General features: G+C 42.5%; 1 protein-coding gene across 2 annotated transcripts in view; it reads left to right on the top strand.

The window, feature by feature from the left end:
• Positions 1–6,191: 6,191 nt before the first annotated feature.
• MANBA (mannosidase beta) overlaps positions 6,192–14,395 on the top strand; it is a 42,810-nt gene continuing 34,606 nt past the window's right edge. For both annotated transcript variants that reach the window (XM_071742587.1, XM_071742586.1), the window contains exon 1: positions 6,192–6,446. In XM_071742587.1, the coding sequence (XP_071598688.1) occupies positions 6,207–6,446 (240 nt within the window). In that variant the 5' untranslated portion in view covers positions 6,192–6,206. The remainder of the gene's footprint in view (positions 6,447–14,395) is intronic.

Here is a 14,395-nt window from a genome sequence, read left to right as displayed (position 1 = left end):
ATCCATCATGAATAATTTAGGGTGTGGACAGAGGAGAGGGCAGCCAGCTGTACCTTCTGAGCCAGCTGCAGCTCCCTGATAAGCTCTGGCAGAAGCCTCATGCGAGGAGGAAGTAGCAGTAACCATGTGGTGGTTACAGGATCAGGGGTCAGTGCCGGGAAGCTGGGAGCATAAACAGAGGCTCAGCATCCTTGATAGGAAGAGAAGACAACAGAAGTCTTGGAAAAATCTCCAGATTGCCACTGTGGTGGTCACAAAGCAAGGAGTGACTCTGCCAGTCCTGCTGTGGCTTTCTCTTATCTATTAAGCTGTCCCTGTTAACCCTCAGCAGGAAGCTCAGGGGTATCCTCCTGCCCTCCAAGTAAAGCTTGGTGGTTGTGAGCAGGTACAGAGGACTGAGAGGTGGATACTGAGGAAACAAATGTTGTCAACTTGCTGGGCACACTGAACTGCTTCATTAGATTAAATTGCCTGGTTTAAAATATTTTTTTTAAAACTGCTTTAAATACCTCTTTGGTGTGATTAAAATTCTTCAAGGCATAGTTCCAGGCTTTTAAGGCTGTATTTATCAATATGACCACCCCTGATGAACTGTATTCAAAAAATGCTGAGGATTGACATAATGGAGCCTGTATTGACAGAAGTTTTCAAGATGATTTTGCATCTTAAACCTCTTTAAGTGCTTAATAGTTTTTTGGAGTTGTGACAGCTTCCTGTGGTGAAGAAGCCCTTTTAACAGAGAGACATACCTTTGGAAATCATTGTTATTTATTTAATAGTGTGCTAAAAGTGCCAAAAACTTAGGTTGCTGCTTACTCTCTGACTTTTAATTAAAAACTTTAAAATACCTTCTGAATATTGTGGCACTTCTATGAAGTGTTCTACAGATAACCAAAATGCATGCTGAAAATTTATATACAGAGGGTTAGTTGAAGCAATGATGCAGCTTTCCTCCTTTCATTTGGTCTGTATTAGGTGAAGATCTTTGCCCTTGCTGAAACAATCTTAAGAGGATTCCAGGCAGTGATGTCTTAGGTATTTCAGAACCTGTCTTACAGGCTGCTGTTGTCTTTGTCCCTATCTGCAGTCCTGCTGCTGAGAGAACAGAGCTCTTCCATGGAACTGTGACACTTGGAGCAAATATCAAAGGTGTAGGCAATAATTTGAGCACCAGGTGATTTGCATCTGCTGGGCAGAGAATTCAGCTGTAAACAAAATGTGTGACCACTGTCTTTAGGTAGGCACTCCCTGAAGAGGTCAGGGGCCTTCCTCCACCAAGGACTGCACTGAAGGAGGCACAGGATTCCTCTCTTAATTCCTAAGGCTCTTTACTGTGTTTCCAGCCATAAAAGTACTGCCTGCATTCCCTACTTCCAGTGCAAGTTTCAAAATACTAAAATTTTTACTAACACCAAACCATTTGTGGTCAGACAGTCCCAAAGTACAACAGGACAACAAGGGAATGAAACTGCATGAGGGGAAATTCAGATTGGACATTAGGAAGAGGTTCTTTACTGAGAGGGTGGGTGCTCAATCCCTGGAACAGGCTTCCCTGGGAAGTGGTCACAGCACAACACTGTCAGAGTTTGAGGAGCATCTTGAAGCTTTTTTTTTAGTCATATGGTTTATAGTTTAAGGTAGTCCTGTGAGGAGCAGGGAAATGGACTTGATGGTGCCCAAAAGTGATAGGGTTTATAGTTTTAGCTGGTCATGCAAGGGAGTTGGACTTAATGATCCTTTATGTGTCTCTTCCAACCTGAGAGACTTAATGATGCTTCTAGTACTCCTTATTCTCTGCAGCAGTCTTTTCTTTTTGTTACAGCAAGAATCAAACGTGTTTCTTTTTACAGATGGGCATGTACAAAGTAGTATTTTTAGTGCTGTTTATGTACTAAGTCATTCAGGGAAAAAAAACCAAAACACAGCCCATCTTAAAGTGTGTGCTTGCTGAACGTGCATGAGTCAATTTCTGCAGCTTTGTACCAGTGCAGTGAATGATGTGGCATCCTGGACTGCACAGGAATGTAGTTCCATTGCATAAAGGGTTTGTGCTGGAATCATTTGGACAAGTAAAGATACTTTTCTCATATGTAGGCAGGCTCTTGGCTTGCTGAAATAGTCTGAAGGTGGAAAGAAGTCTCCTTAAGTACCCAAGGTTTTCAGTAAAGTTGTTTTGAATGTTCCCAGGTGCTTTAGGGTCACTTGCAGAAATGATCACACAGAGTTTTTCCTGATGCTGAAGCCAGGTGCATGCAAAAGTTTGAGAACAGAGGTCCTGACTGCACCAGTGTTTGACTGCAGAGGCTGAACCAGGAAGAGAAACGCAGCTCCCAGCTGTTGTGGCAGCTCCAAATCCATTCAAGTCTGCTCATCCAATTTATCAGCAAAATTCTTGGTGACGTTCTCACAGTACTCACCTTCCTGGAAAACGTTCATTAAAACAGAAGGCTGGGTGCATATTTTGCATTTGACATCATTTATTTGGTATGTCCTGCAGTCAGCTGGCAGAATGCCAAGAGAAGCACACAGCCCGAGCAGGAGTCATGGAAAGGGGCTCAAACTTCTGTCATGGGAGAAATTGTTTGTTTGCTGGCTGTTTGCTGGCTGTTTGCTGGCTGTTTGCTGGCTGTTTGCTGGCTGTTTGCTGGCTGTTTGCTGGCTGTTTGCTGGCTGTTTGCTTGCTAGCTGTGATACCCACCACATTTTGAGGGATTTTTAAATTTTAGGTGTTCAGGGACAAGTCATAAGTTGTATTGTGGTCACAGGTGACTGCTAGTTTTAGACCTTTAAGAAATACTAAGCAAGCTGTTTCATAATGTTCCTGTTTGTACTCCTGATTTCCTCTAAGTGCCAGAGTCAGTTTTGATTCTAGATTTATAAGTTGTAGGCAGAGTTCACAGGGAGCTTGGGCAGCAGCATCCCTTGTCTTAAGACTGACTTGTGAAATAAAGGGTACTGATAGTGGTCCAAATTGTTTCAAAATTGCTTACAAGTTGAAATGAAGAAAAGCTGTGGGAATTTCACCTGCTAAAGAACTTGTATTTAGGAACCTGGCTGTGCTGGCTTTTAAGATCCTTATATTTTCTGTGTCTGTGCTCTGGAAGCTGGTGACCTGTGAAGCCTAAATCCTGTGGTTTGAGGTTATCTCAAAACAAGAGGTCATGCAGAGGTTTAAATAGAGGCTTTTGCCCTGGCATGCCTGATGAAGTTTAACAGTATACTCAAGGCTTAGTGCCTGCCTTTCTGCTTATGCAATTTTAAAATTATTATTACTTTTTTTTTTTTCTTTTTCCCCTCCATATAGCATTTGCCTGGAGCAGTAGCTTCCCTTCCACATACTTATTTTTAATTACTCATTATTTTTGAGTAATTTTGTTTGCTAAGGAAATACCCCTGCAATGACCTACAGACTTTACAATAATTATGCAAGAAACTTCAGGCTTACCAGCTAGATTGTTGTATTGCTTGATAGCCTAGCACAATGTTCTCCTCTTTTAGATGAGAACACTGTATTAAGGCATCCCTAGAAATGTTAATTTATTTCCTCATTTTATTTTTAAAATGCTTGTTTGGATGGAATTCAAGATAAATACGGAATCATGCCTGAGATGTGTTATTTCTGTCTTATAAATCCATAGCTGGGGGCTTCCCCTGCACTGTGTTGCCCTTGAACCAGCCCAGAGTGACTATTTTACATAGCAGATCTATGTTTTGCAGAGTTAATTATGAAAGAGAGGACTGGCATTATTACACTGAGGAGCTGTACAGCTCTCCTGCCTCTGTGCTGTACTGTCTCAGGGTATTTACAGTCATGCAAACATGTTTTTACACCAGTATTTATCCAGCACCAATACTGCTGTATCAATATCTGCATTAATATCAGTATCTATTAAAAACTCCCCAAAGTAGGCAGTCCTTTTAGTAGTTTTGCATCTTTGACAAGTGGTCTGTGATGGTAACCACAGTGGTGTAGACAGTCACAAAGGAGACAGCAAAAGCCCATATGGGCTGTTGAGAACACTGGTCCTGTTTTGGTTCAGGGGTAGTAGGTAACCTCCAAGAGAAGAATGGTACAGGGTGGACAGGTGGGGGCAGTAATATCTTAAAAGTACTGCAGCCAAATTTGTGAGAACCTGCTCGTTTAAAAACCTTTGCATGAACTCAGTGAACATGAATTGAAAAGAGAAAGCAGCAGCCTCTGCTGTGATGCTGGAGATGACGTAGCAATTGGAAACAAAAAATTTGGGGATTAACGTGGCAGAATTTGGGCAGCTTCAGTGGAACTCAGTGTATTCTAACAAGAGCAGGTTTTGCCTCCAGCTTCTTTTCTCAGTTGAAAATGAATATCCATCCACTTGCAGCATTGTGAAGTAACATTTACAGTAACTTCCTAAATTTGTGCTGTTTCAGAAAGAAATGTAATATGGTGCACAGTAGAAGAAAGCCACACAAAAGATCTCGCTTTGTGTCTTAAGATTTGAAAAGATAAAACTACAGCTTTTAAGATTTACCTTTACACAGTAAAAATGTTGTTTGTTTTAGAATACCCTCAAACAAACAAAAACCCTAAAACTGGGACATGAAAATGAGACATGATTTAACTTAATTATAAGCCTTGAACAGGGAAACAGCACGTTCTGAGAATACTTAATTACAGCATTGTTTTTAGGTTGAGGTTTTGTGTGTGTGTTGCTCCAGTAAATCTCCAGCAGAAAGAATAAAAGGCAAAGAAAACACAAAAGGACAGTAAACATCTTGAAATGCAGCTTCCTTCTTACTGGGAAGCTACCATGTGACTTACTGGAAGAGATTTATTTAAAAAAAAAAAAAAAAAAAGAAAAAAAAGGAACAATTACAGTTCTGTGGTAGCACTAACGTTTAGTTAATTAGCATTAACTTTGCAAATCTGCTGAAGAAATAGTATCCTACAAGATCTGTCAAGCAGCACTACATACTTTAAATGCTTTTAGTGTTGTATGTAAGGAAAATACACGGAATTGTTTGATTGTCCTGAAAGGATTACTCAGGGACAGATGAGGGCAGATGATCCCCTATTAATGTATAACGATTTTAAAGGATGAACTTCAATAGGTGAGAAGCTAATTTTGACTGATTTGTACAACATGCAAAGCCAGGCTATGATGATAAGTCTTTTTTTTTTTTTTAATCTTGACAATAGATAGCTCAGAGTTGAACCAAAATGGGATCTGCATTTCAGTCAGTATATTACTAAGTCTTAAAAACACAAAGTTAACTACAGACAGCTGAATTTCTGCACAGACTTCTGCTGGCAGACAGCATGGGTTCCAGGTACCCCTTTTTGAAGTTGGTACCAGAGATTTTTTCAGCGACAAAAAGATCAGATTGTCTCTCTCTCCTTGGACAGGTGTTTCTCAGCACTGTGCACAGGTGAACTCTCACAGGTGGTGGAAATAAAATCACCTGTGGGTATATCCTGTACTCTATAATGAATGGAAGGACTGGCATTTTTCTTGCATTGATTGAAACAAAAGGTTGGCAGCTCAAAAGAATTTGAGTCAAAAAATATAAAAGCGTCTTGACCACACCGTGTTGTGTTTTAAAGACCTATTTTAGGTGGATTCTTATGGTGTGTTGAATGAGGTGTGTGAGAGCCAGGAGCTCAACCCAAACTCTGGTATCCCCGTTCTCCTGTGCAGCTCTTTCAGCAGGGGCAGCACCATCTTTGTGTCAGTCACACTTCATTCTTACACGATTCGGCGTGCGAATTGCACGTTCTTACAGCCCCTAACTCCTTATCATCCCGCCTAAGCCTTCTTTCCTCCTCTTAACTTTACATCCCTCCCCTCAGCGCCATCTTCCCTTCCCCGGGGCGGATTCCAGGGGCCGCTCAGCGCCGCCGGGAGATGGATGAAGGGACGGGCGGGAGGGGCGTTATTTTCCCGCCCCTTTCCCTCTGCTAACGGCCCCGAGCGCCGCCTCAGCCCTGTGTCCCTTCGTCGCTCCGTCAGTGTGTCAGTCTGTCTGTCAGTCAGTCAGTTTGTTAGTCAGTCCGCCTGTCTGTCAGTCAGTCTGTCTGTCAGTCAGTCAGTCCGCCTGTCTGTCTATCAGTCAGTCTGTCAGTCAGTCTGTCCGCCTGTCCGTCATTCCCGCCCTCGTGTGGCAGCGGCGCCTGCGCGGGCGAGGGCTGTGAGGTAGCGCGCGCCCGCTCGCTCCTCCTGGCGGCCATGAGGGGAGGAGGAAGGAGCGGGGCGGCCATGAGGCGGGCAGCGCCGCTGGTGTTGGTGCTGATGATGGTGTGGGGGGGGATGGTGGTTGTGGCTGCGAGCCGAGCCGGCGCCTCGACCCCGGAGGTGCAGAGCTTGCGGGGGAAATGGCGTCTGTGGAACGGGAACGGCTCGGTGGTGCTCGGAGGGGAGGTGCCGGGCTGCGTGCACACAGCCCTGCAGCGCCAGGGCCTCATCCAGGTAGGGCGGGCAGCGCCGTCACACCTAGCCCGGCCTCCCCCTCACACCCCAAACCCCGACCCCACGGTGGTGCCCCGGCTCTGGGGACGGGTCCTGCCCTGCCCTGCCCTGCCCTGCCCTGGCCGGGGGGCGGTGGGGAGAGCCAGGCCGGGCGCTGCGGTGCCTGAGGAGAAGCCTCGTACCCACCAGTGCCGGCTACGAAGGGTTAAAAAAAAAAAACAAACAACATAATCCAGGCACCTGTGTGAGACCTCCAGAAGCCAGGTTAGAGGCAGTCCTCTCATCCCTCCTAACATTGGTTCAGCCTCTGGTGTCCTTGCCCTCCGGTTGTGAAGGGTTTGGGAAGGATACTGTGTATCCTGAGGGAAGCGTAGTCCCATATTGGGCCAGGGATACAAGTGCAAGTCCGTGCTCTGCCCTGTGAGAGATTTTGTGGTTTTGACACCGAACCAAGGTGCCGAGACCAGGTAGCTGCAGTATCATCACAGCTTTTAGGTTGTGTTTGCCTCCATTGGTACTTAGAAAGAAGGAAAAACTCAATGCACCCTGTTGAAGTTTGACTCGTCGATGCAAGATGCCCAGGGATTTCAGGCATTTCTGCCCATTAAAAATCCCTTTTAATCAGAGCCCATCAGAACAGCTGAGATCATATGTTTCCATGCTGTTAAATACATTTTGAAATATGAGTGTAAAACTGGTACATTTAGGCCAGTCTCTGCCTTAAAACTTTTAGGAAGCTTTGTTGCTTCTGTTTACTATTGCCTCGTTTAGCTTCTAGATCTGTAAAAAGATAGTGATCACTTCCTGGGACAAATGATCAAAACTGCAGTTCCAGATTGGTAGCAAAGTAGCCTGATACCAGCATAAGTTGCTTGTCACTCAGGCCTGAACAAGAAACATGGCAGTAGCTGGGTCCTTGTTTAAAGTATGATGCCCTTTTGGAAGGAAATATTGGGAAAGAGATACTGAAAGTCCTGGACATCAAAAGTGAAATGTGTGCCCTAGAACAAGGAAAATAAAACCACAGTGAGGTTAAAATAATCTATAAAACTGATAAATACATTTCTGTACCTGAGGTACTGTCATACATTGAGTATTTCAGACATAGCTGTATATTGTGGGCCAAATGTTACTTGTGCAGCGTTTACTTAAAAAATACATCCTGAGTACATGCATTTTATATCTTCTGTTATTTAATTTTTAGTCCTCAGATTATTGTCTTTCTCTGCACTGCTTGAAGTTAGAGAAGTATAAGGAGGAAGTGTCACCATTCAGGCAGGATAAGTTTAGCATTATTCTGTGTTGGCATGAGTTGGGAACCCCAGTCCTAATAATAGATTCCCAACAGTGTCAGTGCCAGACAAAAGAAATGGTCAATATGAGAAAGGTAAATACACTAAGGGGGGATACACTGAGCCATGGTGGTCTGTTGTTTCAACATCTGTGTGCTAAGTGATGTGACATTTTGCATATATACAACTGAGGGTTGAAAACAGCTTTTCTGAAATATTAAAAAGTGCAGTGGGCAGGTTGAGTGCCTGGATGTGGCACTCAGTGCCATGGGCTGGGAACCACGGGGGGAGTGGATCAAGGGTTGGACTTGATGAGCTCTGAGGTCCCTTCCAACCCAGCCAATTCTATGATTCTATGATTCTATGAAGTCTTGGGAAGTTCGGGGCAGGGATCAGGATCCTCACCTCGACCTAAACTGAACCCCCACCTGCAGCAGGCAAAGCTCTGAGCTGGGTTAATGAGAAGGTAAAATTTCCAGAGGTGCTGGGAGAGGCTGCAGGGAAGCTGCTTTCTCCCCTTCACCGTGACCATTTTGTTTTCTTGTTGTGCAAATGTTTTTTAAATAACTAGGGAGGAGAAAAAAAAAATGCAAGTGCAGGGGGAAAGTACTGATAAACACAGCCTGAGGATCAGTGAGGAGGGCTGTGCTAGTTGCCCCCATGCAAATCACCTCAGATAAACTGAACATCTCAGATGTTTGGCTGTGCTGGGAGGTATTGCTGTAAGAAGCATGGAGAATCACTCCATGGAGAAACTGGGACCAGTGCACTGAGTCACCCGAGATAAAGATGTAGTGAAAGACTCACATTAAAGAGCCTCACAAAGGGAGAAAAAATGTGATTGCTAATTTAGCTACAGTGCTGTAAATTTACTTGTAATTTTAGTCATTTTAAGTATCAGTACCATGTTTGGAAATGAGGCTGTGATCATAATCTCTCATGTGCCTGGGTAGAATCCCAAGCCTGCGCAGGAAAGCTGCTTGGCCAGCAGCATGATTCTGGCTGATAGATAGATTGGTGCTGGGCTAATTAAATTGATGATGTTTGGTGGTGGGCATTTATGTTTACTTGAATTCAGGTATGAACTTGCTCCTAAGATGTGCTGGTATGGCCAGATATGAACCTGCTGCAGCCTGGAAATCTGCTAAATTGATGATGTTAGAAGTAGTACACTGGTGAGGAGCTGAGCTCACCAAAGCCACTTCACTGGTGTGTGTCACTCTGGACTGGACCTGGCAGGTGCCTGGTTAGTTCCAGGCTCAGAATGAGCTGACTTCTTTCTATGTATAGAGTGTGTGCAGGTTGCTTAAGATCAATTTAAACTCATTCAGTTTAGCAAAGCCCACTTTACAGAAGGAAGCAGTCACACAATTATTTACACCGTGATAACTGAATTGGTTTTATGTAATTTTTTTGTTTAAAAGACAGAATGGGGAGCATACCAAAATATAGGAGCAGCCTTAGCAGATTTGAAATGTATCACAAGACTGTGTTAAATGTAACCAGTCTCTGGCTCTAGTTTGTAGCATTTTGCAAACCAGCAAAGCTGGGTTTGGAGGGAGTCAGTGGCAGAACTCTTGACTGTAACATGTGGCTTCATGCTGCAGTGTGGCTCAGCTTTTTGTCCTGAAGTTGCTTCCTTGTGGTAAAAATGCTTATGACTAAATATCTTCAAATGCAGCTGCCTAAAATCATATTCCTATTTATACAAGAACATGCACAGAGCCTGAATTTTAGAGGCATAGAGCACTGGTTGATTAGTTTCTTCAGTGCTCATCATCTCTGGAAATTAGCTCTTTTTGGGGTTGTTTCAAGTGTACAATTAGGATTTTTGCAGTTTCCTTAATACAAAAGCTTTGATCTTGAGTAATTTTTTCGTTTGCTCCTTTTGCTCTTTGCTGTGGGGTGTGGGATTTTTATTCATCCCACTGAAAACGTCACTAGACCAGCAATCCCAAAGCTTGCTGCTTGTAATCAAAAGTGAAGATTGGTCAGAAAAGCTGTACCAGGAAAGAGGAGAACAAAGCTGGTGGGAACTAAATTACTCTGGAGAGCAACCCAGCAAAATCCATGTGTTGATTTTTTCTGTGTCATTTGCAGAAATCATGGCAAATAGCACTGAATCCTTTACTTCTGTATCCTGGGGAATTGCCAGTGTGTGGTTCATTTCCAGTTTAGGTTGATGCATAAATTATTTTTGCCCAGGGATGCTCTAGCTGATTGCAAGGCCTTTAATCTGCTGTCCAGGCTATATACTTGAGTTGAATGACACCTCTCTGACATGGAGGGTTCATTATGCAGCTCTTGGGATTCTCTTGGCATTTTTCTAGAGTTTCTTTACTCCAGACACACCTAAACTCTGAACATGTCTTTCTGAGCACACCAAATGCACATGTCCTAGGAAATGCTGTTGGGGAACACACATTTGAGTTTCTTCCTGAAGCAGTATTTTCTTCTGTGCTCAAGCAACATAGCTCAAATAATACTGTGTTAACTATGATAAAAGCTCCAAGCATCAGAGTATGTGAACAGGTGGATTTTTTTTCAATAACATTTCCTTAGGACACTCCCTCTTACTACTCTTTACATGTACTTTTTTTGTTAAAAAGCACCTGAGAAATGCTTATGAGCAACAATAAAAGTCGCTTGAATAAAGTTAGTGCAGAGCAGGGGCATAAGCAGACATTTTATAGCCTTGCAGAAAATCTATTGTTAACCATGCATCTCTGGCAAAAAGATCTCCAGAAACAATTTTGTCTGAATATTTAATTTATTGCTACTGACAGTGTAGGATTATCTTTCAGGCTCAGTTCTGATAAGCTAGACATATCAGCAGGTAACTTGTGTGTTAAATCTTTGTTCTAGAAAGAGACATCCTCTAGCATGGACTGTCCAAATAATGCACAATGCCATTTCTGCTGGCAGGTGACTCCTATAAATTTTCAGTTCTGATGAATATGGCTATTGTGGCTGGATTTTGTAATCTGCCAGCTGTTTGCATTGGTACAGAAAGGCTGTTTTGTCCTAATCGCTGTGGTTTTGATTTGTCAAGTGCGGGGGTCTGCAACTCTGTTGCTAATAGAGGAGCTGGGTATCATTGTAGTTCTTCTCTTGTTATACAACAAAGGCAGCCACTGGACAGGGAAGGTTACAGTAGTAATTCTTGGATATTAAACTGTCTGAGAAGAGACAGAAGCTTGCATAACTCAAGTGGTATTTCTGCAGTTCTGTAAAGTGGTGTATTTTTTTGTAGCTTGTTCTGCATTTGTGTAAAATATGTTGTTGCCTATTTTCTGACAACTTAGATTTTTCAGAGCAAGCCAGGTAACAATTGTACTGGATGTCCCGTGGTTCTAACAGGACATGCCAGCTGGTGATGAAGTAGTTGAGCATAAAGTGACATTGAGTTCACAGCTTTGTTAGGGTACCTACTGAAAACAAATCACTTTAGGATGAACTTCCAAAACTCTTGTTCCAAGACTATGGATCCATTCATCATTGCTGTTAGTTCAGCTTGACTTCCAGCTGTAAATGTGTGTTTCTGGGCTTGCTGAAAATTGTATAAAAGTCCTGACTGCTCTCACTTGGGATACCAAGGAGTGTGTGGATATTGGTAAGTAAATTGTTTACCTTCCAGTCTGAAGCTGGAAACAGCAAAATCATTAAACTGTAAAGCACGAAGCATCACTTTTAAATATTATTTTAGTAATCTGTTACATCAGCAGGATTTTCTTATGGTGTATGTTTTAAAATACCAACAGACTTGATTTATGAGAGGCAAGCATGCTAGGCAGGTTCAAATTAGATCATTAAAAAGTAGGGTAAGGCAAAGGAGTCTGCATTTGTTCACTTTATTGCATTTCATTTTGTTACATGCTGATCTTCCACCTGGATCCAGCTTGTGTCATTCAGGTGTCCCCTGCACTCCTGGCTGGGTTGCAGGGGGACCTGGAGCTGGCCCAATGCCCTCACTTGGGCTGTCAGCCTCACCTCTGATGTGTTCATGTCTCATCCATTTCCTGTTGAACAGGACAAGTTATTCCTTTACATGACTGTAGCTTTTCAATATCCCCGGAAAATTACTGCAAGGAGGAGGAGGCTCCATCCATCTCCACTTGGCAGTGCCTTGGGGTTAGTGCTGCCAGTGTTTGTCAAGTCCTGCTGGTGTCCTGTTACCCCAACTGGAAATCACTTCCTTTTGATGCTCCCTGCCAGAGCTTTTGGCCTCCTCTGAGCAGGTGATTTGCTGCTTGCTTACAGCATTGTTGTTGGGAGCAGGGAACACACAGGAAGGGAGCTTGACTGGTTCAGAACGTTTCCCCAAATTGCAGAGAGCAGGAAAATGCAAGTCTGGCATGGTTGGTGGGAGCTAAAAATAGCTGGAGTTGTCTCCACCCCTCTATGACTTGCTTCCAGGAACACCTGGGGCTAATGAATGTGAAGTGTATTTAATACATGTGCAGTCTGTTTCCTGCCACCTTTCAAGTTCTCCCAGTGCCCTTGAAAGCTTTGACTTTATCTTTTTCCATCCGTTTTTTTTCTGAAGTAAATCTTTAATTTTCTTGTGAGCTGATTGACTGTTGGATGGAATTCTGCTTCAGATCAACCTGAACAATTTTACTTCTATAGTCACATCCTCCTGCACTCAAAACAGTGGCATTTAATAATGAAAAAGTCAATACTCTCACAAGTGTATTGGAAAAGTAATTTTCATTTCTTACAGGACTCTGTTCTTGTGGTCATGCATTTTTATTGAACCTTCAGAACTGCCTAAAAGCACTGCTTGAGCATTGTCACATCCAGCAACATTTGTCATGCTTAAGATTACCAACCAATATTAGCATTTAGCAGATTTGTGTGTGTGTATGTGACATATAAGCTGTTTTACTATGTTATGCAGCAAAGATATCAGGAGGCTGTTAAGTTTTGTATAAAGGCAAACAGAACTAGGATTTTCCCCATCTGAAAAGGTGGGTGCTTCTGAGGAAGAAACTGTGTTTCTGTGAGTCAGAAGGGGCTGATGAGCACCTTCTGTGACACATACTTTACCAGTCAATGCCCTTTGTAAAGTTTGAAGGCTCAGAAATAGAAAATATCTGCAGTGTGCTCTGAGGTTTAAACAAGCAGCTCTGCTTGCAAACTCCTGTAGGAGTCCACCTGGTGATGTAATTTCTGCCTCTGATGAAACAGTTTTACATTTCTCTCTGCTGCTAGACAACCACCTTAGTGTTCTCCAGACAGCAGGTCTGTCTTTGTTAACATCTTGGTATCCATACTTGCATGGAAAAACACTACAGGTTTCTTCTGAGCAGCATCTTGATCTTTGGTGAGGCACTGATGTTGGTTGTTTGACCATTAACCAAACTGGTTTGGGTTTTACAACCAGTTTGGGTCTGCTGTTGCCAGTGCATTTACATCTTATGCCTTTTGTTAAATATTTCACACACACACAAGTGGCAATGACTGAAATTCAAGATGCACATTTTCCAAAGCATAACCTAAAATAGAATAGTATAGAAATGTTAAAGCAAAACAGTTGCTAAAAATGTTCTTTTTAAGGGCATACTGTGGGTTTTCATGGTCTGACATTTGCCACTTGCCTTTCAATGTCTCAACACAGTAATCTTAACAGGGTTTCTCTTGTGAGCCTAAATTTTGCATTTTAGTATGTATTTATTAGCTGGACATTTTGCATCTTAATGAAAGCCTGAGAGATGCCTGGAAAAATAATTCTATGGATCTCTTAAAATACCGGAATAGTTCTGGGAAGCTCATAATAACTTAACTTCTGGTGAATACACTGTATTACCCACACAGAGGTCACTCTTTGAGCAAGGTAACAAGACCTCTCCTTCCTGACTCTTATTCCCTTGTTCTAAGAAATATGATTGAGCACAGCAGGTAAAGGCAAGGCAGCAACTTTCCCTCTCTGTGGGTTTGATATGAGTGATCTTTATGTTGTTGTGGGGCTCCAGAAGAGGTTATGCTGCTGAGGACACTCACTTGGATGTTATGATTTTGCTTTTCTGTGCAAATAGGTTTGTGTTTATACTACAGAGCCTGAGCCTGTCAGTAGTAAAACAATTATGAGATGTGAAACAATGTTTTCCAGAAGACTTTAAATCCAGAAGTGTCATCCATGTCTATATTGACTCCTGAAATGAGGAGAAAAATTGAGCTGCAGCAAGAAGAAAAAAAAAAAGCTGATTTTTTTTTTTTTTTCATTGTAATTCTGGGTATTCCAGAAAGGTCAGGGGCATAGCTGAGACCAGTTGCTTTTATTCTTCCTGGGTAGTGTGACTTAAGGGAAAAGAACACAATCAGTATAAATGCAGCATTATTCTCAGAAGTAGTCATATAATTTTATACAACAAACCAAATTGTGTTACTTCTCTTTCTCCCTCCTTGCAAATTTAACAATTTCATTTAGCCTTGCCACATCAAGACAAGAAACAACTGCAGCATTTGCAATAATTTTAAACTGTAGACATTTGTTCAGTGCTGTCCCTAGGGACCTAAAATACTTTCTTTTCCCTTAAAATCCTAGTAGTCTGTCTTATTTTCTCCATCATTATGAGGGTGATCATGTTTCTGGCTATCTCATTAAAGTCACAAGCTGTCATGATTTTTGAAAAATTTCCAGCCCAGTCATTTCTT

Source organism: Heliangelus exortis, chromosome 4 (assembly GCF_036169615.1).
Source record: "Heliangelus exortis chromosome 4, bHelExo1.hap1, whole genome shotgun sequence".
Classification (NCBI taxonomy): Eukaryota; Metazoa; Chordata; class Aves; order Apodiformes; family Trochilidae; genus Heliangelus; species Heliangelus exortis.
Note: the sequence above shows the minus strand (reverse complement) of the source record. Positions and strands in the feature narration are given on the sequence as shown.